The sequence below is a fragment of the Lineus longissimus genome, chromosome 5 (assembly GCF_910592395.1).
Source record: "Lineus longissimus chromosome 5, tnLinLong1.2, whole genome shotgun sequence".
Lineage (NCBI taxonomy): Eukaryota > Metazoa > Nemertea > Pilidiophora > Heteronemertea > Lineidae > Lineus > Lineus longissimus.
Genome location: NC_088312.1, coordinates 23,679,185 through 23,703,850, shown reverse-complemented (window position 1 = coordinate 23,703,850; position 24,666 = coordinate 23,679,185). Strand labels below are relative to the sequence as shown.

The 24,666-nt window shown below is 44.0% G+C and overlaps 1 protein-coding gene across 2 annotated transcripts in view; it reads left to right on the top strand.

Annotated features, from left to right (window-relative positions):
- Positions 1-24,649, top strand: part of LOC135487630 (sine oculis-binding protein homolog) — a 48,839-nt gene extending 24,190 nt beyond the window's left edge. For both annotated transcript variants that reach the window (XM_064771640.1, XM_064771641.1), the window contains exon 4: positions 18,649-24,649. In XM_064771640.1, coding sequence (XP_064627710.1) covers positions 18,649-20,897 — 2,249 coding nt within the window. In that variant the 3' untranslated portion in view covers positions 20,898-24,649. The remainder of the gene's footprint in view (positions 1-18,648) is intronic.
- Positions 24,650-24,666: the final 17 nt, after the last annotated feature.

Below are 24,666 nucleotides of genomic sequence, written 5' to 3'. Positions count from 1 at the left end.
TCCGCTGTTGTTGATCCTCGTCAGTCCATCCACTATCACATCATTCTTGTCAGAACATCTCCTTGTTTCTTTGGGACGTCCTGCTGTTCGCTTTCCATCTGCTTTCCAACGTCAAACATTACTGATGTCCTTGTAATCCTGTCGGGTTCACACTACAGACATGGCTGATCCTCATTCAACATCCTTAAACAGTTTAAGTGATATTTGTTCCTCATGTCATCCTTATATCATATTCTAAAATGCTTAATGAAACTTTGCAATAAAAACAGAACGAATAATTTGAGACTCAAAAGTTAATCTTGCTGTTGGTTCCTCCGGAGATTTGTAGGTTTACCAGAGGTATTCATTTACAGCAATCCTAGCTGGGGCCGCTAACAGATAGCATGTCAACCCATTCACTCGTTGATGAAATTATGAAATTCAACGCCACGTAGCGTGCAATGGTGGCATCAGATTTCAAATTATCATGTTAGATTGAATGTTTGAGTTTGGTTGGTGTCGACTTACGTTGTGCCAGGAAGACAGATGGGGATAGGAGGCAACTCTCTGATGAGGAGTTGGAAAGATGATATGTAATTGTGAAGAAGTCATTAGTATTGTGAATATAGATACATATGGTGGTTATTGTAGTCACACGCGCTGCAATAGAGCTTGGTGGTCTTGGGGAGAGGAGTTGGCCAATGTTTCTCTGCGAAGGCTGAGGTATTAAAAACATGGGCCAACTGGAGGAGCGACTGACTCTTGTTTCACAGGAATGTCAACTTTAAATCCAAGACCTATCAGCTGTCTTCTGATAGAGCGTGACTTGCCATATGTCTCCTGAGAGATCCCAGTCCAGAGCAATCAGGTTTACGGACCGCGAGGCCTCCTAGAGGCGTACAGACCACGAGGCCTCCTAGAGGCGTACAGACCACGAGGCCTCCTAGAGGCGTACAGACCACGAGGCCTCCTAGAGGCGTACAGACCACGAGGCTTCCTAGAGGCGTACTGACCGCGAGGCTTCCCAGAGGCGTACAGACCACGAGGCCTCCTAGAGGTGTACAGACCGCGAGGCCTCCTAGAGGCGTACAGACTGCGAGGCCTCCTAGAGGTGTACAGACCACAAGGCCTCCTAGAGGCGTACAGACCATGAGGCCTCCTAGAGGTGTACAGACCACGAGGCCTCCTAGAGGTGTACAGACCGCGAGGCCTCCTAGAGGCGTACAGACCGCGAGGCCTCCTAGAGGTGTACAGACCACGAGGCCTCCTAGAGGCGTAGACCATGAGGCCTCCTAGAGGTGTACAGACCACGAGGCCTCCTAGAGGCGTACAGACCATGAGGCCTCCTAGAGGTGTACAGACCACGAGGCCTCCTAGAGGTGTACAGACCACAAGGCCTCCTGGAGGTGTACAGACCACGAGGCCTCCTAGAGGCGTACAGACCATGAGGCCTCCTAGAGGTGTACAGACCACGAGGCCTCCTAGAGGTGTACAGACCACGAGGCTGAGATTCCATGAAACAACAGAGTCAGTTGGTACAATATTGTTAACTGGGTAAAGTTGAATTTGCTTACAGTTCAACTTTCACTTTCGTTGGTAAGATGTTTAGTTCTTACAGTGAAGTTATATGCCATGAGATAAATATCCCTCCATCTATCTCCCCTTTAACAATTACCAACGAAACTTCTCAAACAACTTTATTTAAAACTTATTAACGGTTTCTAACCTGAGCCGTCCATCAGTCCCGGCGAGAGGCTCACCTATCCTGAGCCGAGTCAACAATCGAGTGCTCGGAACAACTGTCTCCAGCGAATAATACGATGATACTTCCTTCATGAAACTGTTTGAAATCGGATCATGAAAATTCTGTCAGTTGCCAATCATGTTTGGGAAGTGATTCTGATTCCACTAGCGCTTACCAGGGCCTCCTCATGGATTACTGTACATTCATGAACACGATTCGTATAAGTGAGGTGAAACCAGCTCTGTTTTGCCCTGAAAGTTAGTTCATTAGTCTTCATTTTAAGTTCTATACTTTAACCACATGTTTTTTTCCTTAAAACTATAATTCTAGAGCAGCTTATTTACAATTTTCCTCATTCGATTTCATCTATCGACATTGTATGATTGTTTAGACAACCTTGGTATTTCATAGTAGATTCAGAACAGGAACACCATTCGTTGTCATATCTTTTATGGAATTTAGCTGGATATCCACACTAGTTCATTGTACATTGGCCGGAGCCTGTTGTACATTGAATGATGACAAACTTTGTGGCGAAATTCAGAATTGTCCTGAGATTAGGAAAATGGTGTAATTTTACAGCAATTAGGCCCTTTGGTCGGGTTAGAGGGGTAAATTTGGAAATTGGAACCACCCAATCCAGTGGTCGTGGTCTGGGTACCGGGGTGGTCGTGTTACCGGGGGCCTTGTAATGGTAATTAGAGAGGAAACTATTCGGGACCGGCGATTCTTGGTCGTCATAGCGGGGTGGTCGCCGACCGGGGTTCCACTGTTCTTATTATTAAAGGCGAATATAATGATGAACATTTGATGCGCCATTTTTATTGCATGGGAGAGTCGTTGTTGATTGATTAACCCAGTACCCTCGAAGCAGCGTACAGATAAGCTGAAGTGAGACGAGAAGTCCCCATTTATGATATCGCATACCACCAAAACTTCTTGAGAAGTCCCGGAATGTATCGCGTTGCAAATTTGATCACACATTGGAATGAAACTTGATCTAAAGTTACTCAAATCTGAGTTTGTTTTGTAAAATGTGTTCCTGGGTTGTTTATTTGGGGGTAAATTGAGCTCTTGCACTAAAATATAGTAATACAGTATTTGAGGAGTGTCAGGCAGCCGTGCATTCACGGATACTGAATACTGTCTAAACACTTGAGTAGATTAATGGATATGGTGATTATGGCGGTCCATTCAGGGGCAGAGTCTGGCGTGGGGGTCAAGAGTGACCATTCAAATGAGGTTTGAGTTGATATACTGGAGCTCAGAGAGGATTTAGTGGCTACACCCCTCCCCACTTCCCAAGGCAGAGAGTCTTAGATGTGATACCACTGGGATTGTTCACCAAATCAGCATCTGCACATTTTGAGGCAAGTCCAAGTAATGATCATGTGGTCTTCCTGAGTGTTGAGTCTCTGGGTTGCATGTCTCAGAGAAAATTCACCCATGATTCCTTCAATGCGGCTCACTTATTGGTTATATAATCACCTGCTTTGTCCACGAAGAGGTAATTAAAAGAAAAGTGTAACAAAACTCGAGGAACATGATATTCAATCAAATCCCAATTCAGGCATTTGTGAAAGCCTGGTCCAATAAAGGATGCAGGGAACATAATCGTAGTCATCGAGTGATACCGATATGATCGTATTGTAATATCAAAGAAGGTGGCGTCGGTGTTGATTACGTGATTGATGTCAGCGGTCTAATGAGGGACTGATGACATATAAAGGCAACACATCACAATCAAGATCAGAATTGATGTGATATGATGTGAGGTTCAAGTCAATTCAGCCAGCAGTCTCAGAATTCAAGTCTTTCAGGACAGGTGGCGTCATGATCGGTCATCTGCTGAGCGTGATCAGTGTTCACTTTGCTGCCTCTTAGGCCTGGTTGTCTCACTTGTCGTGTATTACAGCTGGTTGTCCTCCGATCTAGAGGATCCATTGTGGACTTGTGGTTTGGACTCAAAAAACGTTAGTAAACCGCAGTTTATTAGTTTTCAACTGTACAAAACTTTTCATATGGATTCTCATGATAGTCACTGTCCGTGGTGTTATAGTAATCAAGAGAGCTTTGTGCCGACGTGTTAATTGCCGAGTTAATTGGGACCGTCTGATCCAGTGGTCGTGGTCTGGGTACCGGGGTGGTCATGTTACCGAGGGCCTTGTAATGGTAATTAGAGAGGAAACCATTTGGGACCGGCGATTCTTGGTCGTCATAGCGGGGTGGTCGCTGACTGGGGTTCCACTGTACTATCACGCTGCCCCTACCACCACCAGCCTAGCCAGCCAACCCTCCTCTATTGGGAAAAAATCCCAGCCACATAGGGAGATTTTTCTCGTGTTTCCTATTCTAATTATATTGATGTTATTCATAGAATTTTGATGAAAGCTTTATTGGAAAGTTCTGAGGGCTTCTTTGGTTTCTTGCGGTTCAATATGGAGTTTGAAATTTCATCTACTGCCGTAAGAAAATATGCCAGTGCGGTTTGAAAAACGTTCCGTGTCAATCACTTGGAGTTATTTCAATAATTATTTTGTATGAAACGTTTTAAAGTTGAGTATGAGTGGTTTCCATGTGGCAGGAAACATTCTAGTCGATAAGGGTGTAGCGTAGTGGTTTTGTTCGTACTGGTGAGTCCTAGTCAGTCGATACCATTTTGAGATAGTTTGAAATCTTTACAACTGGTCGAAGGAATACCAAAAGGTGAATATATTTGAAACCAGATCTGTTACACTGCTAGCATGATGACCTTGAACTGTCCAGACCTTTGAGGAAACATTCTGATCTTTCTATGTCTGATCACAAGTTGTCTGGCTTAAATATCCACGCAGATGGATAGAACCTCTCTAGAAGTCTCTTCCTCTTCTTCTCCAGTGATCACTCTCCACTTGGAGTTCTCCAGGGAGTATTCCTCCTCTACATGAACCTCTCTAGAAGTCTCTTCCTCTTCTTCTCCAGTGATCACTCTCCACTTGGAGTTCTCCAGGGAGTATTCCTCCTCTACATGAACCTCTCTAGAAGTCTCTTCCTCTTCCTCTCCAGTGATCACTCTCCACTTGGAGTTCTCCAGGGAGTATTCCTCCTCTACATGAACCTCTCTAGAAGTCTCTTCCTCTTCCTCTCCAGTGTTCACTCTCCACTTGGAGACCTCCAGGGAGTATTCCTCCTCTACATGAACCTCTCTAGAAGTCTCTTCCTCTTCTTCTCCAGTGATCACTCTCCACTTGGAGTTCTCCAGGGAGTATTCCTCCTCTACATGAACCTCTCTAGAAGTCTCTTCCTCTTCCTCTCCAGTGTTCACTCTCCACTTGGAGTTCTCCAGGGAGTATTCCTCCTCTACATGAACCTCTCTAGAAGTCTCTTCCTCTTCTTCTCCAGTGATCACTCTCCACTTGGAGTTCTACAGGGAGTATTCCTCCTCTACATGAACCTCTCTAGAAGTCTCTTCCTCTTCCTCTCCAGTGTTCACTCTCCACTTGGAGTTCTCCAGGGAGTATTCCTCCTCTACATGAACCTCTCTAGAAGTCTCTTCCTCTTCCTCTCCAGTGTTCACTCTCCACTTGGAGTTCTCCAGGGAGTATTCCTCCTCTACATGAACCTCTCTAGAAGTCTCTTCCTCTTCCTCTCCAGTGTTCACTCTCCACTTGGGGTTCTCCAGGGAGTATTCCTCCTCTACATGAACCTCTCTAGAAGTCTCTTCCTCTTCCTCTCCAGTGTTCACTCTCCACTTGGGGTTCTCCAGGGAGTATTCCTCCTCTACATGAACCTCTCTAGAAGTCTCTTCCTCTTCCTCTCCAGTGTTCACTCTCCACTTGGAGATCTCCAGGGAGTATTCCTCCTCTACATGAACCTCTCTAGAAGTCTCTTTCTCTTCCTCTCCAGTGTTCACTCTCCACTTGGAGTTCTCCAGGGAGTATTCCTCCTCTACATGAACCTCTCTAGAAGTCTCTTCCTCTTCCTCTCCAGTGTTCACTCTCCACTTGGAGTTCTCCAGGGAGTATTCCTCCTCTGCATGAACCTCTCTAGAAGTCTCTTCCTCTTCCTCTCCAGTGTTCACTCTCCACTTGGAGATCTCCAGGGAGTATTCCTCCTCTACATGCCTCTATGGTCATGCACCAGTTGAGGTTATTGGCCGAGGTGATTCACACTTCAGCCTCTAGAAGTGTAGATTTGATAGACTTGAATTCAAAGGACCAAGTTGGCACCAAAACCAGACTGTTTTAAAAGAGAGTTGTTGTGTTATAACAGAGATATTATTAAAGATGTTCCAATCTCCTTAATGGAACATGTATCTTTTGGGAAAAAATCTTCTTGGATGACACCGACAATTAGTTCGTACAATATGCCTGGCATAATGTCATCATAAAACTTTTACCCGGTGAGTGCAACTTCAGATCCTTCGGCTGACCATATTAGATTACCCATCATGCAATTGGTTGGTCGACAATCAGGCGAACTAATGGCGTCTCACAAATGGTATCCAGGGTATACTGCGGCTTGTTTTTCCATGGGTGTTGTCTTACATGTTTTTGACAAACGTTGGCAACCCATCAACGCATCCGATATCATTTCTCGTCTAATTCTCGTTAGATCGTGCTCATAATGACTCCATATATAGATTTCAATCAACGAGAAGGAAACGCATCGCACTCACTGATGGTTACATTTAATGGCGTACATATCGTATTCTTTCCTGCTTTTACGCGACGAAATTATCTCGCCGGTTATGTTACCACTTGTTGGCGAGTTGTCTGGTTGGTTTTCTATTCTTTCTTACCTCGTTATATGAAGAGCTCCGACATTTGAATCCAATTGTGTTAGCGAGTTGGTTGAGGAATTCGTTGCACTTTAATTATATTGTTGATATTAAGTTGGAGGAGAGAGGGACTATGATATGATCATGATGTTGGCTTAATGGATTGGTCTCGATGACGTGTTCCATTAAGATCTCCTACGATACCCTTACCTCTCCATCCAGGGCATCAAGAAGCAGCTCATACAGCGCTATCTTGTGTTTAAACTGTGAGGTACAAAGTGACGGTCAGACCGGGGTTGAACCCATGAGAGTCAGTCTCCCTAACCAGTGCACCAACACGTGCTAGATCACTAGAGCTGCTCAATGTATTTCGTTCATCTCTTGAGAAGTCAAAACTATGAGGTAATGCCTGTTATCTGAAGTAGGCCATTCCATCAAAACTACCAACGGCAGGTTATAGTATCTAGATCAGTCCTTCTTTTCCACCGAAACCGAGGAAGGTCTTTCGCCTCTGGCATGATCCTGCAAACTTCCCTCTAATTCTGCATGTCTCCATCTCCAGTTTCGGGTGCTCAGGATGCTCATTTTCACATCCAATTTCAGGATCTCAAGAATGCACTCGATAACAGGACCCATTACCACATTTCAGGCTGAGAGTAGCCATCTCTCCGAGTCGAGGCTAACCATGCCGTCTCAGATCAAAGGCTATCTTTATAACTTGCTGCTTGAATGGACTGCATGTCCACTTTACAGTCTCCTTGTTGTGGTGTGGCTCGGCCAGGACATCCTGGGAGCTACAATGAGGTTTTCAAACTGATGTTGTATCTTGGTCTTCAATGTTTGAATGAAAACAGTTCTGATGTAAGCTTTGATTCCTCTCATGCAGCCCCAACCGCATCAGTCGATGATTGAAGTTGGCATACTTCAAGCTTTGATTCCTCTCATGCAGCCCCAACCGCATCAGTCGATGATTGAAGTTGGCATACTTCAAGCTTTGATTCCTCTCATGCAGCCCCAACCGCATCAGTCGATGATTGAAGTTGGCATACTTCAAGCTTTGATTCCTCTCATGCAGCCCCAACCGCATCAGTCGATGATTGAAGTTGGCATACTTCAAGCTTTGATTCCTCTCATGCAGCCCCAACCGCATCAGTCGATGATTGAAGTTGGCATACTTCAAGCTTTGATTCCTCTCATGCAGCCCCAACCGCATCAGTCGATGATTGAAGTTGGCATACTTCAAGCTTTGATTCCTCTCATGCAGCCCCAACCGCATCTGTCGATGATTGAAGTTGGCATACTTCAAGCTTTGATTCCTCTCATGCAGCCCCAACCGCATCAGTCGATGATTGAAGTTGGCATACTTCAAGCTTTGATTCCTCTCATGCAGCCCCAACCGCATCAGTCGATGATTGAAGTTGGCATACTTCAAGCTTTGATTCCTCTCATGCAGCCCCAACCGCATCAGTCGATGATTGAAGTTGGCATACTTCAAGCTTTGATTCCTCTCATGCAGCCCCAACCGCATCAGTCGATGATTGAAGTTGGCATACTTCAAGCTTTGATTCCTCTCATGCAGCCCCAACCGCATCAGTCGATGATTGAAGTTGGCATACTTCAAGCTTTGATTCCTCTCATGCAGCCCCAACCGCATCAGTCGATGATTGAAGTTGGCATACTTCAAGCTTTGATTCCTCTCATGCAGCCCCAACCGCATCAGTCGATGATTGAAGTTGGCATACTTCAAGCTTTGATTCCTCTCATGCAGCCCCAACCGCATCTGTCGATGATTGAAGTTGGCATACTTCAAGCTTTGATTCCTCTCATGCAGCCCCAACCGCATCAGTCGATGATTGAAGTTGGCATACTTCAAGCTTTGATTCCTCTCATGCAGCCCCAACCGCATCAGTCGATGATTGAAGTTGGCATACTTCAAGCTTTGATTCCTCTCATGCAGCCCCAACCGCATCTGTCGATGATTGAAGTTGGCATACTTGAAGCTTTGATTCCTCTCATGCAGCCCCAACCGCATCAGTCGATGATTGAAGTTGGCATACTTCAAGCTTTGATTCCTCTCATGCAGCCCCAACCGCATCTGTCGATGATGAAGTTGGCATACTTCAAGCATTGATTCCTCTCATGCAGCCCCAACCGCATCTGTGGATGATGAAGTTGGCATACTTGAAGCTTTGATTCCTCTCATGCAGCCCCAACCGCATCAGTCGATGATTGAAGTTGGCATACTTCAAGCATTGATTCCTCTCATGCAGCCCCAACCGCATCTGTGGATGATGAAGTTGGCATACTTGAAGCTTTGATTCCTCTCATGCAGCCCCAACCGCATCAGTCGATGACTGAAGTTGGCATACTTCAAGCTTTGATTCCTCTCATGCAGCCCCAACCGCATCAGTCGATGACTGAAGTTGGCATACTTCAAGCTTTGATTCCTCTCATGCAGCCCCAACCGCATCAGTCGATGATTGAAGTTGGCATACTTCAAGCTTTGATTCCTCTCATGCAGCCCCAACCGCATCAGTCGATGATTGAAGTTGGCATACTTCAAGCATTGATTCCTCTCATGCAGCCCCAACCGCATCTGTCGATGATGAAGTTGGCATACTTGAAGCATTGATTCCTCTCATGCAGCCCCAACCGCATCAGTCGATGATTGAAGTTGGCATACTTGAAGCTTTGATTCCTCTCATGCAGCCCCAACCGCATCTGTCGATGATGAAGTTGGCATACTTCAAGCTTTGATTCCTCTCATGCAGCCCCAACCGCATCTGTCGATGATTGAAGTTGGCATACTTCAAGCATTGATTCCTCTCATGCAGCCCAAACCGCATCTGTCGATGATGAAGTTGGCATACTTGAAGCTTTGATTCCTCTCATGCAGCCCCAACCGCATCAGTCGATGATTGAAGTTGGCATACTTCAAGCATTGATTCCTCTCATGCAGCCCCAACCGCATCTGTCGATGATGAAGTTGGCATACTTCAAGCTTTGATTCCTCTCATGCAGCCCCAACCGCATCTGTCGATGATGAAGTTGGCATACTTGAAGCTTTGATTCCTCTCATGCAGCCCCAACCGCATCAGTCGATGATTGAAGTTGGCATACTTCAAGCTTTGATTCCTCTCATGCAGCCCCAACCGCCTCAGTCGATGATTGAAGTTGGCATACTTCAAGCATTGATTCCTCTCATGCAGCCCCAACCGCATCTGTCGATGATGAAGTTGGCATACTTGAAGCTTTGATTCCTCTCATGCAGCCCCAACCGCCTCAGTCGATGATTGAAGTTGGCATACTTGAAGCTTTGATTCCTCTCATGCAGCCCCAACCGCATCAGTCGATGATTGAAGTTGGCATACTTCAAGCTTTGATTCCTCTCATGCAGCCCCAACCGCCTCAGTCGATGATTGAAGTTGGCATACTTCAAGCATTGATTCCTCTCATGCAGCCCAAACCGCATCAGTCGATGATTGAAGTTGGCATACTTCAAGCTTTGATTCCTCTCATGCAGCCCCAACCGCATCTGTCGATGATTGAAGTTGGCATACTTCAAGCATTGATTCCTCTCATGCAGCCCCAACCACCTCAGTCGATGATTGAAGTTGGCATACTTCAAGCTTTGATTCCTCTCATGCAGCCCCAACCGCATCAGTCGATGATTGAAGTTGGCATACTTCAAGCATTGATTCCTCTCATGCAGCCCCAACCACCTCAGTCGATGATTGAAGTTGGCATACTTCAAGCTTTGATTCCTCTCATGCAGCCCCAACCGCATCTGTCGATGATGAAGTTGGCATACTTCAAGCTTTGATTCCTCTCATGCAGCCCCAACCGCATCTGTCGATGATGAAGTTGGCATACTTCAAGCTTTGATTCCTCTCATGCAGCCCCAACCGCCTCAGTCGATAATTGAAGTTGGCATACTTCAATCATCTGCGGCTCCAAAATGCTGTGGTGGAACTGGCCTTGACATAGATGTCTCTAGTTTGGTCCAATTGTTCTTGACCCAAATAAAACCTCTCTAACTTGCAGGAAGCATCCATGAGTCGACGATACTATTGATATTGATACCAGTAACTAATTCTAAAGGCTTAGTCACGAATTCTTCCCAGTGTCACTGTAAAGATCATCTCACATTCCACATAAGCTTTCTTTGCCATTTGTAGATATGCTAGCTCACTTTGCGTTGGGTGTCGTCATTGACAAACACTTCTAGAAAAGCATTATCTAAAACGTGGGATCTTAGGCAATATCGTGAAATGTCACCCAGCCTTGTGCTTTGATACATAACATGAGTGGTGAGGTTGCTTTTGATGCCTCTCCATAATCTGATCACACGAGCTCCAAGTCCCGGGTTCTGATTAGAAAAAACGCATTGCCAAGAGAGGATCGGGTGAGCGAATGGTGATCGCTAACAGGCACGGAGGGAAAGATGAGATAGGAAAGAAAGCGATACAATGAAACTAATATGAATAGGTATATGCCGCGTTTCAGATTGCCGAGGAATCGGAGCCTGTCATGCCATTTTACCATGGATACTCGGTGTTTTCTTTAAAGCCTCTAGGTTGTTGCATATCAGGTTTGCTAGTGTTGTAAGGGACGTTGTAGGTTTTGGTGAGTTAGCTCCTCGAGGGAGATGCATCATGTGAGCAGACGTTATGAGGGTGTCTATACAATAACACAGTAGTGTGGAGGATTAGTCAGTAGAATCAGGAGACACAGTATGGGTCAGAAGTAACCTCTCTTCTCGCGCTAAACGTTTGTACTGCGCTTTACTGTCTCGTGATGTCATATCCAAAATGTTGGAGAAGCAGTGATTATGTACCTCTGATACAGGGTTGACGCTTTGTGCCAAGCAATATGGCGGAACTAACATCATCGCTAGCCAACCATGACAGGTAGGCTATCGTTGTAGATGTACCCCACATCTAATCGCATATCAAGTTTTTGAGCCAAGCAGGTACAACTCAAAAATATCGTAAAGAACTTCACAATCTCTCATTTGCGTAAACGGGCTAATTTCGGCGCAGGTAACTCACTATGAAGGTATTTGGAGCCAAGAGTGCGGTAGTTATTTTGCAACGATTCACATTCCTCTGTAGCTCGTTATGTGAATGAATCGCATCAGTGTCAATACCAATCGCCAAAGTCCGCACCTAAAACATCTGTAAGCCATCTTGTAACACGATCATTACTCATAATATACCTGAAATACTATATGGTGATTTGATCAGGCACAACATGAATCCAAGTTGAGACAGATCTCATTTCAGATTTGGTTTGATACCAGTAAACACTTCAAAACACCTCCAAGAATTCATCAATGGTGCTTCAGTTGGTCCTAAAAAAGAGAGAGCAAGGTCACTGAGACATGATTGGTTAAAGGAATGAACCAAAGAGAACGATAAAAGCCGGGGACACGCAATCATAATTTCAACCTATCATAATCAAACAGTTGGTTGAATGTCTGTGTACATTTTCTGATTGATCCAATATCTGCCCTCTATCATGTCTATAGAGAATCTACTAGTATCAGAACCTGATTAGTGATGGCCTGCTATTATCTCAGACACTTCTCCTTCAAGTTAAACAGCTGGTATTCTGGACAATCAATACTCTCATCTTAAGTCTAACCAAGGTCATCAGCATGCCCCTCCCCTTGCTCAAGCATAATACTGAGACAGAAATGGCCTTTTAGGACGCCCTGACCCTAAATATCCGATATTGCGAGAAAAAAGCTGCTATCGACCAGAAGTTGATCACTGTGAATGTTGAATGTGTATGGGAAGTCGTGTCCAGTCTGATCCCGGAGTGAAAAGACGTGGCAATAATTCCTGATATGTAAGAATGGCATTAAAAGAGAAAATTGATCACTCGCGATGAGAGATGACCTGCATATCTCTCAGACATCATTATGATCTGTATGATGTAGCCCGAGATGCCAGTTCATCATGGCAAGCTCATTAACCATGTAATTCTATAATCGGGGAAAAAAACCAGGCCGGGTATTATCACGGATACTTCCATATCGCGAGGACTCCGCTTGATGGGGGCAAAATGGCCGCCTCAAGAGAGTGACCGGCCGACTATCTTGTAGGTTGGGTTACCGAGATGTTTTCTTGTTCACGGAGGAAAGAATAGGCGTCGAAATGTCAGAGTTTCATGAGTAGCTTGATGTTCCAGAACGACTGAGTTTTGTGTCTGAGGTGCAGCTGTGGTCAGAAGGTGATCAGAGATGTTGCATGTGAAAACCTTTTTGACTCGAAATAAAGAGCATTTACTGTGCTATTGCTCGTCAGAAGGGAAGACATAGTCACTCTGTGAGGATTTGAACTCTTTGTATTATACGCGCCGGTCACCGATCCAAAGGTTGACCGCACTCAACGTTGCTTATCTTCCACTCTGGGGCCAACGCGCCAACCACTGGGCCATAAAGGAATTCCCTCATGGCCGGCGGGTTAAGCCGTGCCATATACCTGGGGTACTATACATCATTCCCCCCTTCGGACAGAGATGGATCGTCCGCGATCCTACTTAGCGCTTCATGCGTCTCAGTACCGAACTACAAATCCAGAGCTCGCATCGCGTGGGAAGGTCTGCCAGATGTATTATACGCGCCGGTCACCGATCCAAAGGTTGACCGCACTCAACGTTGCTTAACTTCCACTCTGGGGCCAACGCGCCAACCACTGGGCCATAAAGGAATTCCCTCATGGCCGGCGGGTTAAGCCGTGCCATATACCTGGGGTACTGTACCCTCTTTACCTCTTGGTTAGCACTCCGGTCTTTGGCGCTACCATGCAAACTATGGCTCTTCATTCCATGAAGAAGGTTTCATCAGATTTATCCAGATTTCTGGATGTTTTGTTCAGGTAAAAACATATCATATATTAGAACAGTTTTCCCACACATCCATTGCCACACATCACAAATCAGGAGAACAGCCCCTTTCAAGATTGTTTTCTTCCAGGTCACTCTCATCCCTTCATTCAAAACGGAACTAATGATCTCCAATCGACATTCACTTTTCACAGTCCATTTCAAATCTTCTCCAGAAACATTGCATAACCACCAGCATGATCAGAAGCATGACCTAACAAGTAACTTAATCTCGTCCAAGAAAAAAGTCAACTCCTCAAGGGACCGTACTTTTCAATCATTTGATAGCCCAGAAAATCTGAACTATGTATCAAATGTTGACCCAAGATAGGCCACGGAGACCATATTAGGCTAAGTGTCTGCAAGTGTGTAAACTATAGCATCATTGCGCTAAACTCGGGCAATCTGGTCATGCCATTGGATATCGGGAGGGACAACGTCTTATCAACATTCAATGCTGCCGGCAACACGAGACCTGCATCTAAAGTCGACCTGGGTCAAATTCTCTGGGTCGTATTTCGCAATATTGATCTGCTGGTCTCCCCTGACATGTGGTAATTACGAAATCCAATCGCGCTGAAGCGATTTGCCTTTTCGATCCAACCATCTAGGATTTCAGAGTCCGGATAGAGTTCTAATAAGAACTGTGTTTGTTTTTGACAATTAGTCATTACTACAGCACCAGGCCTTAATGAATTCACAGAATCAATTTTCATGTTGGACTTGAAGTTTATCTCTCATGGAGAGAAGTGATGGTGGGATATGGGAGTTGGAATTGGTTTGCTTGTGGATAACTATCGGTCCAACTTTGCCACATCTGTCAGAATGGTCCAAGCAGAGGACCATGGCAGGCACTCAGAGAGGTGTGGCCCGGGTTTTGGTTAGAGGTCTGTGATCAAAACCCCATCGCAGCTTGGTAGATGCCCAAGATGAAAGGGTTAATCCGTACAGGTGAATTTAATGCAAAAAGGCCAACTTGTCACTATGTTCTACACCAGCATCCTGATGTGGACATGGGCACTTGATGTGATGTTTACATGAGACTGGCTGATTGACAACAACTCCATGCGGGGAACACATCTGGAGAATCTGATAAAAGGGATTGAATTCTCAGTTTCAGTTGCAAGTGAAGCTTTCAGGGTAGCTACAATCTCAAGACAAGCTTTAAATGTCTGATTCTGTCGATACTGGCAAGTCTTTGTATCATTGGTGCAGTAGAGGTTGTGCAGTGTGCTAGTTTCATGGGAGAATGATTCTTAACTGGGATTGGTCCATTTGTATTGTCGGCCACATAGTCCCTTAAACATCATCTTTCTGTTCCAGTCTTCGGACAAACATCAGTAACGTAGACCCTTTAATATTCTCCTCTCTAATGTTGTTCGTTCCACAGACAGACAGCTGCGTCAGGCTCCGTCATTGTCAACTGTCGTTTCTTCACACAGACACGAGGTACATCGTCCCTCTAACTTATTCATCTTTCACCTTCGTGATCCTTCTCCAGCCACAAGAGTGAAAACGCACACTCTACTATAATCATACATATCAAGTTTTAAACGAACCAACTGTTTAAAAACTTCTTCAACATCCGCAGTAAACAAAACTAGATATCCTTCAAACGACCTCAGCTATTTGAACAGTAAAAAAATGCCGATATTCGATATGAGCGATTCTCATTTTGAGCATTTTAGGTGGCGGGTGTGCTATAGCCCCGGCTCTGGGAGTTCACCTGGATGCATTCGAGCTCATCTCAATCATTTGAATCAATAAAATCAAACTATTCAACCGGAGTTCTAAATAGGTGGGTTTTAGGGAATGTTTTTCAGCAGTGTTGAGGAGTACGTAGACATTTGTCAGAGACTAGAGAACCATTGGTGCCTGCAACAAGAATCACTGTGTAAGACCTGCGATAGATCTTAGAAATTCAACTGCAGATATCAAAGAGGTAAAATAAAGATGAATTTGGTTGGAATGGTTGAGGAAAGGCAAGACTGGCAGAGACTTGTTTATATGGGCCTACCAACAATGATATAACTGGAATGCCTGCAGATTCACTCGGAGTTAGACAAGGAGTTATAAACAATAAAATATCATGAATTGAATTCTTGGGGAAGTAGCAGGCCATCGGTTTACAAAGGTGAAGTCATGTGTTGAGTAATCAATAGGCCTAGGTTCAAACAAGAACTACAGTGTGTCGTAAAAAACAGTATTTATTATTGCTTTTAGGGTGGGATCATGCCATTTGAAATTAAATTCGATAAACTCCTTTGATATGGTATATCAGTATAGGTCAGAATTGGAAAAATATTTTTGAAGAAAACTGAAACCTATGATTATTCAAATATCACAATTTTATTTTCAATACTGTCTAATGTCATTGGCCTTTTGTACGAGTAATAGTACTGTAGTGTGATGCTCGGGTGATGTGATGTGATCGGCCATCACAGATCACACACAGAGATGAAACTCACGATGAATCCAACAGTGGGCTTTGTGCAGACTCTTCATTAAGAACATTGAAGATAAAAGTGAAACAGTCTTGATATTTTTGTACACCAAGATACGATTTCAATACAGATTCACCACCATACGATTATAATTCCCCAGGATAAAACAGTAGGAATCTTCAGAAGTTCGATACTAAGAATTTTTTCCCACAATCCTTTGAAATTGAATGTTCTTATTATTTACAAACGTCAATATCAAAGTGTATTATAAATATATGGGAAATATTCAACTAAAAATACATTTAGGACGACTAAGGTAAAGACCTTTCATATTCTTGCCATAGAAGACAGTTGTATATCAGAAGGTTTCATATATCGAGATGTGTCAAGAACAAGGGTCTCAGATGAACACACACACTTCCTTTGTAATTATCAAGCCATCGCAGTCAGCTGATGCGCACAAAACGATCTGCTCCTTTTGAAGTCGAGTTCCGACATGTCCCAGGTTCAGGTTATCAATATGATTACATTTGTATATAACATAGTTACGGAGATTATTTCATAATGATTGCCCGAACTCGAGTTGTGTACAAAGGTGAACGGTCAGTTATTTATTTTGGATCCAATATATCGGAGAGATTATGATATTCCTTTTCATAAAGTTGCAGGATTTGCGTAGGCTACTCTGTCATTATTAGGTGTTGAAAGGTCAAAGGTGACACCTTCGGTTTAGTAACGTAACCTTGGATCTCAGGTTTGTGATTGGCATCATATCATAAGGTTTGGGTTTTGGGCATAGTTAACCCAGTATCTTTATCATTTGTTGTCTCAGGCCTGGTCATAAATCCAAAATCTCCCTGTTCACAATTAAGATTGGTCAACTCGGAGGCTGTGAGATTTTAGCATGGTGACCCAATGAGGGCAATGATTCCAAGAACAGTTGCGGTGAATTCTATTCTGTAAATACTGTCGTTTTAATGCCATTTGGATCAATAAACAGCTTTCAAAACCGTGTGCACGCATCTCATTGACGTAAAAACAGTAAAAACATGACCATGATTACAGCTGAAGTAAGGTTAGAAAATTCTTCTGGTTCAAATTTGAAAATGAAACCGGCGCAACTGAGTCGACTGGTTCGTTTCCTAATCGCATCTCCAGGCTCGAGCGCAGAGCTACAGATCTGTTTACTTGCACTTTACTACTCTCTGTTCAAAACGAACATGCTTGGCAAGCATCTGTTGGCCCCCTAGTTGCTGGCCAATAACCGCATGGGAGATCAGGAGGGGCTGCCTTCTGAAGTGCAGTGATCACCAACGCTTGGATCCAATTTTGGTCTGAACCCAAGCATGTTTGGACCTTCCAGAAGTGGGGGCTCCTGCCAGCATAGCCCTTAGGGTGAGAGGGACACCCCGGCAAGGTCAGGACCTTCGAGGACTGGGGGCTCCTGCCAGCATAGCCCTTAGGGTGAGAGGGACACCCCGGCAAGGTCAGGACCTTCGAGGACTGGGGGCTCCTGCCAGCATAGCCCTTAGGGTCAGAGGGACACCCCGGCAAGGTCAGGACTCACAACATCTGTTTATAGTAGCCATACAACCTAAAACCCCTTAGAAGTTTCTGTGTCATTTCCTCTGTGACTACAGTAATGAAGTGTCGTAAAGTTCCAATCTGCCGACTCATCAAAGATCTCTGAAAGTCTTTTTCTTTTGAAGAAGAAGATTCGCATATCAAAATGAGTTGTTGTTGTGTGTCCACGTTGGGGGCCAATTTAGCGATTCCTTCTCTCAAGTGTTTTTCTGACTCAAGGATTTTTGAACACCCAGTAGTTTCACGTTACTCAGCTGGATAGTTACGGAAGCAAGGCTTCTATCATTTAAACCAAATTTCCACTTCCGTTTTAATGTCAGTAATTCAAGACGGCTTGTGAAAAAACTTGGATGATTTGAGTTCCTGGAGCAGATGGTTGGAAACTCAATCTGGTGGAAAAAGAGTTCTGATGTTTTGGTGAAAGGATTGAATTCACAGACTTATACTGCTGGTGGATTTGTAAAAAGATGAACAGTATACCCACAGAGCAAGTGGTTGGGTGGAGAAGTTTTTAGATCGTTTGCCGTTGGTCAGGATAGATGTGCCAATTGCTGCTAAAAACTGGTGAATGTTTTCCTTCTAAAGGTTGCCTCTGTAAAAAAAGCCTCAGAGCAAATAAGATGCAAAGATTTGTGTTGAGTATTGTAGGTGGTTGAGTAAAGATCTGTGAACTATGCCACCACACAGAGGACAAGCATACCTTCTCTTTGGCGAGCATCCCTTGTCTTTTCATTCTGACAGTGTCATCTTGATAACTTCTTTCCAAGTAAAAAAAATATGTGAAAGAGTACAAAAGATGTGAAAAAAGATAAAAGTGTCACCAGATAGGTTGAGAGACCTGAGACGTGGATTAGATATATGAATAGACGGTGCTTTGATGCCTCACTTTGAAATGTGATGATGAGACATGGTTCAGGTTACATTTGGTGGTGCAGGGAGCAGGATGGCGACTCTGGGTAATAAAGGAATGGTCCACTTGTAAGGAGTGTTCATTGGTTGTCGGGGCTGATGCATTGTGGTCAATCAACAAAGAGGCCACTGGATTTCTCTCAGATTAGCCAGTTTTTGTTTTGAGTCTACTGGTATGTCTGGTATTGGATGCTCAAGTTGGAAATAAGAGATCCTCAGGTCTGACTCTGAAATGTTGAATCATATTGGAATATCTTGGTCAGATGTCAGCTACAGTTGTGACATAAAATTCTTGTGTCAGTTGTATGCTATATGTATCATGTTTCATGTCTTTCCAGATAAACCCAACAGTTCAGGGAAAACCCCCGCCCAGTGCGCCTGGTGCCAAAAACCTGGGTCGAAACAGTACCAGTTGAAAACTCCGTCAGGCAACAAGACATTCTGTAGTGAAGTCTGCTTCACACAGTGCAGACGCGCTTCATTCAAACGGAATAAGATCTGTGACTGGTGCAAACATGTTCGGCACACGGTCAACTACGTCGATTTCCAAGATGGCGAACAACAATTGCAGTTCTGCAGCGACAAGTGCTTGAATCAGTACAAGATGAACATCTTCTGTAAAGAGACACAGGAGCACCTGCAACAGATCCGCGTTGATCCAAAGGGTCCGCCGAAGGGACCCAATAACCAAATTCTGATTACCCCTGAATTATGGATGCACCCTGATAGTAGCTCGAGTGATAAACCGCTGGACCTGCAGTCGAAAGGTGCTGAGAAACCTCCTGGTAGTCCAATAAGTGATTCTGGATCTGAAGATGGTGAGAAAGGTGATATTGAAAAAACGGAGCGTATCAGTATCCGTATCCCTGCTGATGATGTGAAGGTGTCTAGCGCTGATTCGAGTCATGGACGCAGTAACCAGCGGAAACCGTGCTACCCGAAACAGATTTCCATTTCACCAAACTCATCGTCCTCTCAGATGTCGGCAACGCCAAGTTTAGCCGGGTCTTTGTCACCAGTTGTTTCAAGGTCGACTGACTCGTTGAGCCTGTCACCCAGGCGGGACTCTTCTGGACCAACTCACAGCACCCACGTGGCTCATGGAATCATGCCAATCATATTGCCAAAGCATACGTCTGTGCCTGTGAAGAATATTCAAAGCAGCCGGAGCACAGAAACACGAGAGAGAGGGCACTCGCCTTCAGGGACCAGCCCAGGACAAGCAAGACCTAATTCACGTCCAGTCAGCTCTGCTGCACCTTCAGCACCCCCTGCTCATCCTCACCCACACTTTCAACCACCTCCAGGCCTGATGCCGCCTCTTCACCTTCTACCCCCTCACATGATGCCTCTCCTTCCTCCCCCTCCTCCTTACATCCCCGGTGCTGGACCCATCCCACCACTCACCCCTCCTGTTACTATCCTAGTCCCCATCCCCATACCCATACCCATACCTATACCGATACCCATACCAGTACCAGTGCCTCCAGGCTTCATGAAATTCTTTGAGAAAAAGGAGCCTGCTACCCCAGACCCTAAACCGTCGGCTGTTCCATCTCGCAGCAGCAGTAACTCATCAAACCATACCAACCATAACAGCCAACTAGAACTTAAACTTAAGACTGAAGGTCATCAGGATGAAGGTCAGGGTAATCAAGAAGGTCGAGGTCATCACCATGAAGGTCGTGGGCATCAGGATAAAGGTCAGGGTCCTCACCGAGAAGGACAAGGCCACTGTGAAGATCGGAGTCATCAAGACGAACGTCGAGGTAATCATCGTGAAAGTCAGGGTCGTCAGCATGAAGGTCAGCGAGAAGGTCGGGGTCATCTAGATGAAGGTCAGGGTCATCACCATGAGGGGCGTGTAAATCATCGTGAAGGTCAAGGACATCGTCGTGAAAGTCCTGGTAATCATCGTGGACGTGAAGGTCATCGTCATGACAATGGAAAAGAAGCTGTTACAAATAATCTGAGCCATTTGTGTAAAGAATCTGTGAAGGAGAACATTAAACGTGAGCGCCAGTCACCTGACAGAGATTGTATCTATTGTGCATCATGTCAGTCGGGTCAAAACCACGAACGGGTTCTTTGTACTGCTAATAAGAGGTCACCACGACCTTGGAGTTCACCGTCAAGTTATTCAATATCAGTGACGCCAACTCTAGCGATTTCACCACATGGTAATCTAATGACGTCAATGAGTATGGACGCTGATCTGGAAGGGGTCGCCATCGACCTGTCGACAGACAAATCTAAAAATAAACACACTGCCTTACGAAAGCTTACGCCACCACCATTGTCCTCACCGCATAGCAATGGTTCATCTGATGGAGCACTGCCACTGACACCAAAAATAAACATTGCAGTTGCCAAGCTTCCGCCACTAGCTAGTCAGGTGACCAGTTCAAACAATGTGCCACTCACCCCAGATTCAGGTAACCCATATTCATCGCGGAGAGGGCGGATCTTAGACTCACCGAATGCACCAATTGGAAAGAAGCGTAGTCCTTCACCAGAGACACATAGGTCACGTGGCCTCTTAGACTATAAACGCCGATGTTTGCGAACTAGGATTAAGACAAAGTAGTCGCAGATGATGTTGTGGATTATTTTAGATATGTTGGTGTTTCAGTTTGTGATCTTCTCGTCTTAATCAAGTTGTGAATCTGATGAGTTTGTAAATATTGTGATTCATTTGAAAATTGAAAGTCGCTAAACATTTATGATGAAGATAGATTTAAACCAGTGAATCTGAATAATCAGTATAGACTCTTTCTATAAAGGACACCCTTTTGATGCTGTCATTAAAAGAGAGGTGTCCTGATTACAGAGGTCAGACTGAAGGCAAATGACCAATTCTCCTCCTTCCCGATTAGCACACATGGCAGTGGAGCGACTGCAAACTCGGCCAGGGTCCGCCGCTGTTAACAATAGTGTCATGTTACAGTTTTAGTGGCCTGATGTGGCCCCAACTCACCAATGTTTAGCCACTCCACCACCAGGTGTGCTGATTTGAAAGAAGAAGGTTTCAGCGTTGTTACAGAGTGATTTAAGAGATGTTGTCGCGACGTTGTCCAGGATTGTTGGAGACAATGAGTAGTCGCTAGGAACAGTAGCTGCAGGAAGTAACTTTCCAGTTTGTGATGCTTGTAAAGTGTATATTTAGAACCTATTTGTGTTCACTGACGGATTAATTTAGTTATATCTGGTGAAGTGTGTTGTCACGGATATTTTTAACTTTTATATTCTACACATGCTGATTATGAATAAAAGTAACACAGAGTTGGGCCCTGATACTGGTCAATGAGAAATAGAAGGAGTAACACAGGGTTGGCCCCTGATGCTGGTCAATGAGAAATAGATGGAGTAACACAGGGTTGGCTTCTAAAAGACAAGAGAATGTTGACGCAGTGACCTACAGCTATTATTGCTGTGATTGGCAATAAAGAGATCTCTTGCGGTTAAAACAAGTTGGCCTAATCGCTTTGTTGGATATTAATTGCAAGTTAAAGCAATGACTGATCCTTGTTGCCGGCTCCTGCGATGACCCCCCCCCCACATGCAAACATGCAATAAACATCGCAGGATGCAGCAACAATCTCTTGTTTTTCGTTTGCCTCAATTTGATCTTCACTTTGATCTTATGTTGAGTCTTATCCAAGACTTGACAACTGCCTGGTTTCCCTCTGAGTGATATTTCAAACAAAATGGATGAAAACTATAAAACACTAACAGTCGTGCCCAACATAAAGGGACAGACTCCTGCTGAATCTTCTACTTCCATTGAGTTGAAGAGCTTTGGTAAAATACAATTCGTACAGCTGCTAAAACAAGTGACATTTGACACTGAAGTGCATTTGTAAATAGCTCACTTTAAATTCTATGAATTAATTAAATTTGTTTGACTGATAGTGCATCAAACTTTCTTTCTTTTTGCTGTTATTGTTGTTGATGTAAGTTGTTTACTTTGAGACCAGGAAAAGTGTTTTGTCTCATTAGGGATTCTAGACCGGGATTTTTATAAAACCACAGACGATTTGATAAGCTCCACAGAACTCTTTCTATCTCTAACTGTTTATCATTGTTCTATAATTGTTTATCCAGCGAAATACAACATTTAATTCATTGTTCAGTTTATTGAAGGTATTTTTGGAGAGCTAATACAATCACATTGAAGTTGTTCATGACGGTTTGGATAACTCAGATTCATTTGTATTGGAATTTCAAATGTATTTGAATGAATCTGATTTATTGAGATACAGCCCCTTACAAAAATGTCACACTTGTCAAATTACACTTATTTCATCGATGTAAGTCATCATTTTGCATGTGGGAAACACATCCATGTGTAAAATATTCACCAGTGTGAATGTATCTATCAAGCTTGCAAAATATTTTTTTACACCTTTAACAGGCAAATCTCACATGCCAAGACAAGTAGTGTGTAAAGTGATCAGAACTTCACACAATACGAATAAAAGATTTCAACGGGTGACATTTTTGTAAGGAATAGATGGTTGATGAAGTGCATATTGTCCTCTGGTTGGTACCTTAAATACTTCCATAGCCAGGCCTTCAACTGGGAAGTTTGACTTGACAACTAAAGTCTTTACACTTCTACTCCTAGGGTGCCAGATATAAAGTTTAAGAACTTTACTTCTGGCCATCACTGTATAGTAAACAATATTTCTGCACATAACTAGCTGGGACTGTGCTGATGAACACTAGATACTTCCACACCTATCGCTATTAAAAAAGATAATGTCGCTAGAAAGTGTGATGCAAGGGGATGAATTCTTGTAACCAGATAACGTTCTTTGAGAAATGTACCTTTAACCCTTTACTTCTGCCACTGCTGTTTATAAACATTTCAACAGAATTGGATTTATCAATGTTTCACACAAGTCGTTGGGAGTATCTCACTAACTCTCACCATAACAGTACCGATATCATGTTTATCTTTTTGTCTTGCTATGCTTGGAACATGGGTCCAAACTTTGTCCTACCTTAATGGCATTAAATATTCTGTCCTCAATGTCATAACCTAACTATCATCAGCTCAACTCGAGGGGGCGTATCTGATTTGTCCTCGTACCATCTGAAGTAAACAGTTGACTGGGTCCAGTCTCTGTAAACGTTAGTGGCAAGTGCCAGCCTCAGCTCAACTAGGCCCTATCTCCTTCAGTAAGTTTCGTCTACAATAGCAGCGTCAGCACACCAACATTGCTGCTGGCCACGCCCAGGTCTTAACACCCAAAAGAACCGGACCAATCAAACATGGTCCTTTTTACTCTCCTCATAAACTTCCTGCCAAATGCTTGTTATTCATCATTATATCAACTACATGTATTGTCTGATGACAGACAAAGCATCCTCTGTTTCTGTCACCACTGATTACATAAACCAACTAACGACAGCCTAGAATGTGATTCCCCTATAACCACTTTCATCGTAAAGGGTCACTATGGACATAGTCACTGTTGGACTGCAGCAGCCTGACTTTTGTCGTTCACTGAGGCTGGATGTCCAACATCTGAACACATGTTCTACATGAAACCACTTACTGGGAATAGACCTCCAGTAACAATTGACCCGCCCGATCTTTTGTGAGAAGTGACATAGAGGGGTTATAGTGCATAACACCGATCTATACTTTGTGTGAGAAAAGATCAGGTGTGTACGCTGTTGCTGGAAATCTATTCCCCACACAATACGGTTATGGGCACGTTGTGATGGCTGAGCGGTCTATAACATGAGTTGACCAAGTAACCTGGATGACAATACGGTTATGGGCACGTTGTGATGGCTGAGCGGTCTATAACACGAGTTGACCAAGTCACCTGCATGACAATACGGTTATGGGCACGTTGTGATGGCTGAGCGGTCTATAACACGAGTTGACCAAGTCACCTGCATGACAATACGGTTATGGGCACGTTGTGATGGCTGAGCGGTCTATAACACGAGTTGACCAACTCACCTGGATGATAGTTGGTCTGGGGAGGTTGCCTGTAGGAACAAAGGATGTGACACTTCCACCTCAGTCTAAACCACTTCCTGCCAATTTCACAGAAGTACACTTATACAGAAAAGTATATTTTGCTGAAGTTCTGTTCCATAGGCCAAGGATACTACTATGAATTGGCTGGTTGCTGTGAAGACTTGGTGACCTTGCCTTCATCTATGTGGTTGCTGGGAACCTTACAGTTTTGACGTAATGAAGATATCCTGTTATTGTTGACGAGTAACTTTATGTATAGATGGCATAGAACAAGATAACTATTGTAAAAAACAAAATGTATAAAATAGATATATTATTATATTTTTGTAATATATTTGCATGGAATTATTGAACT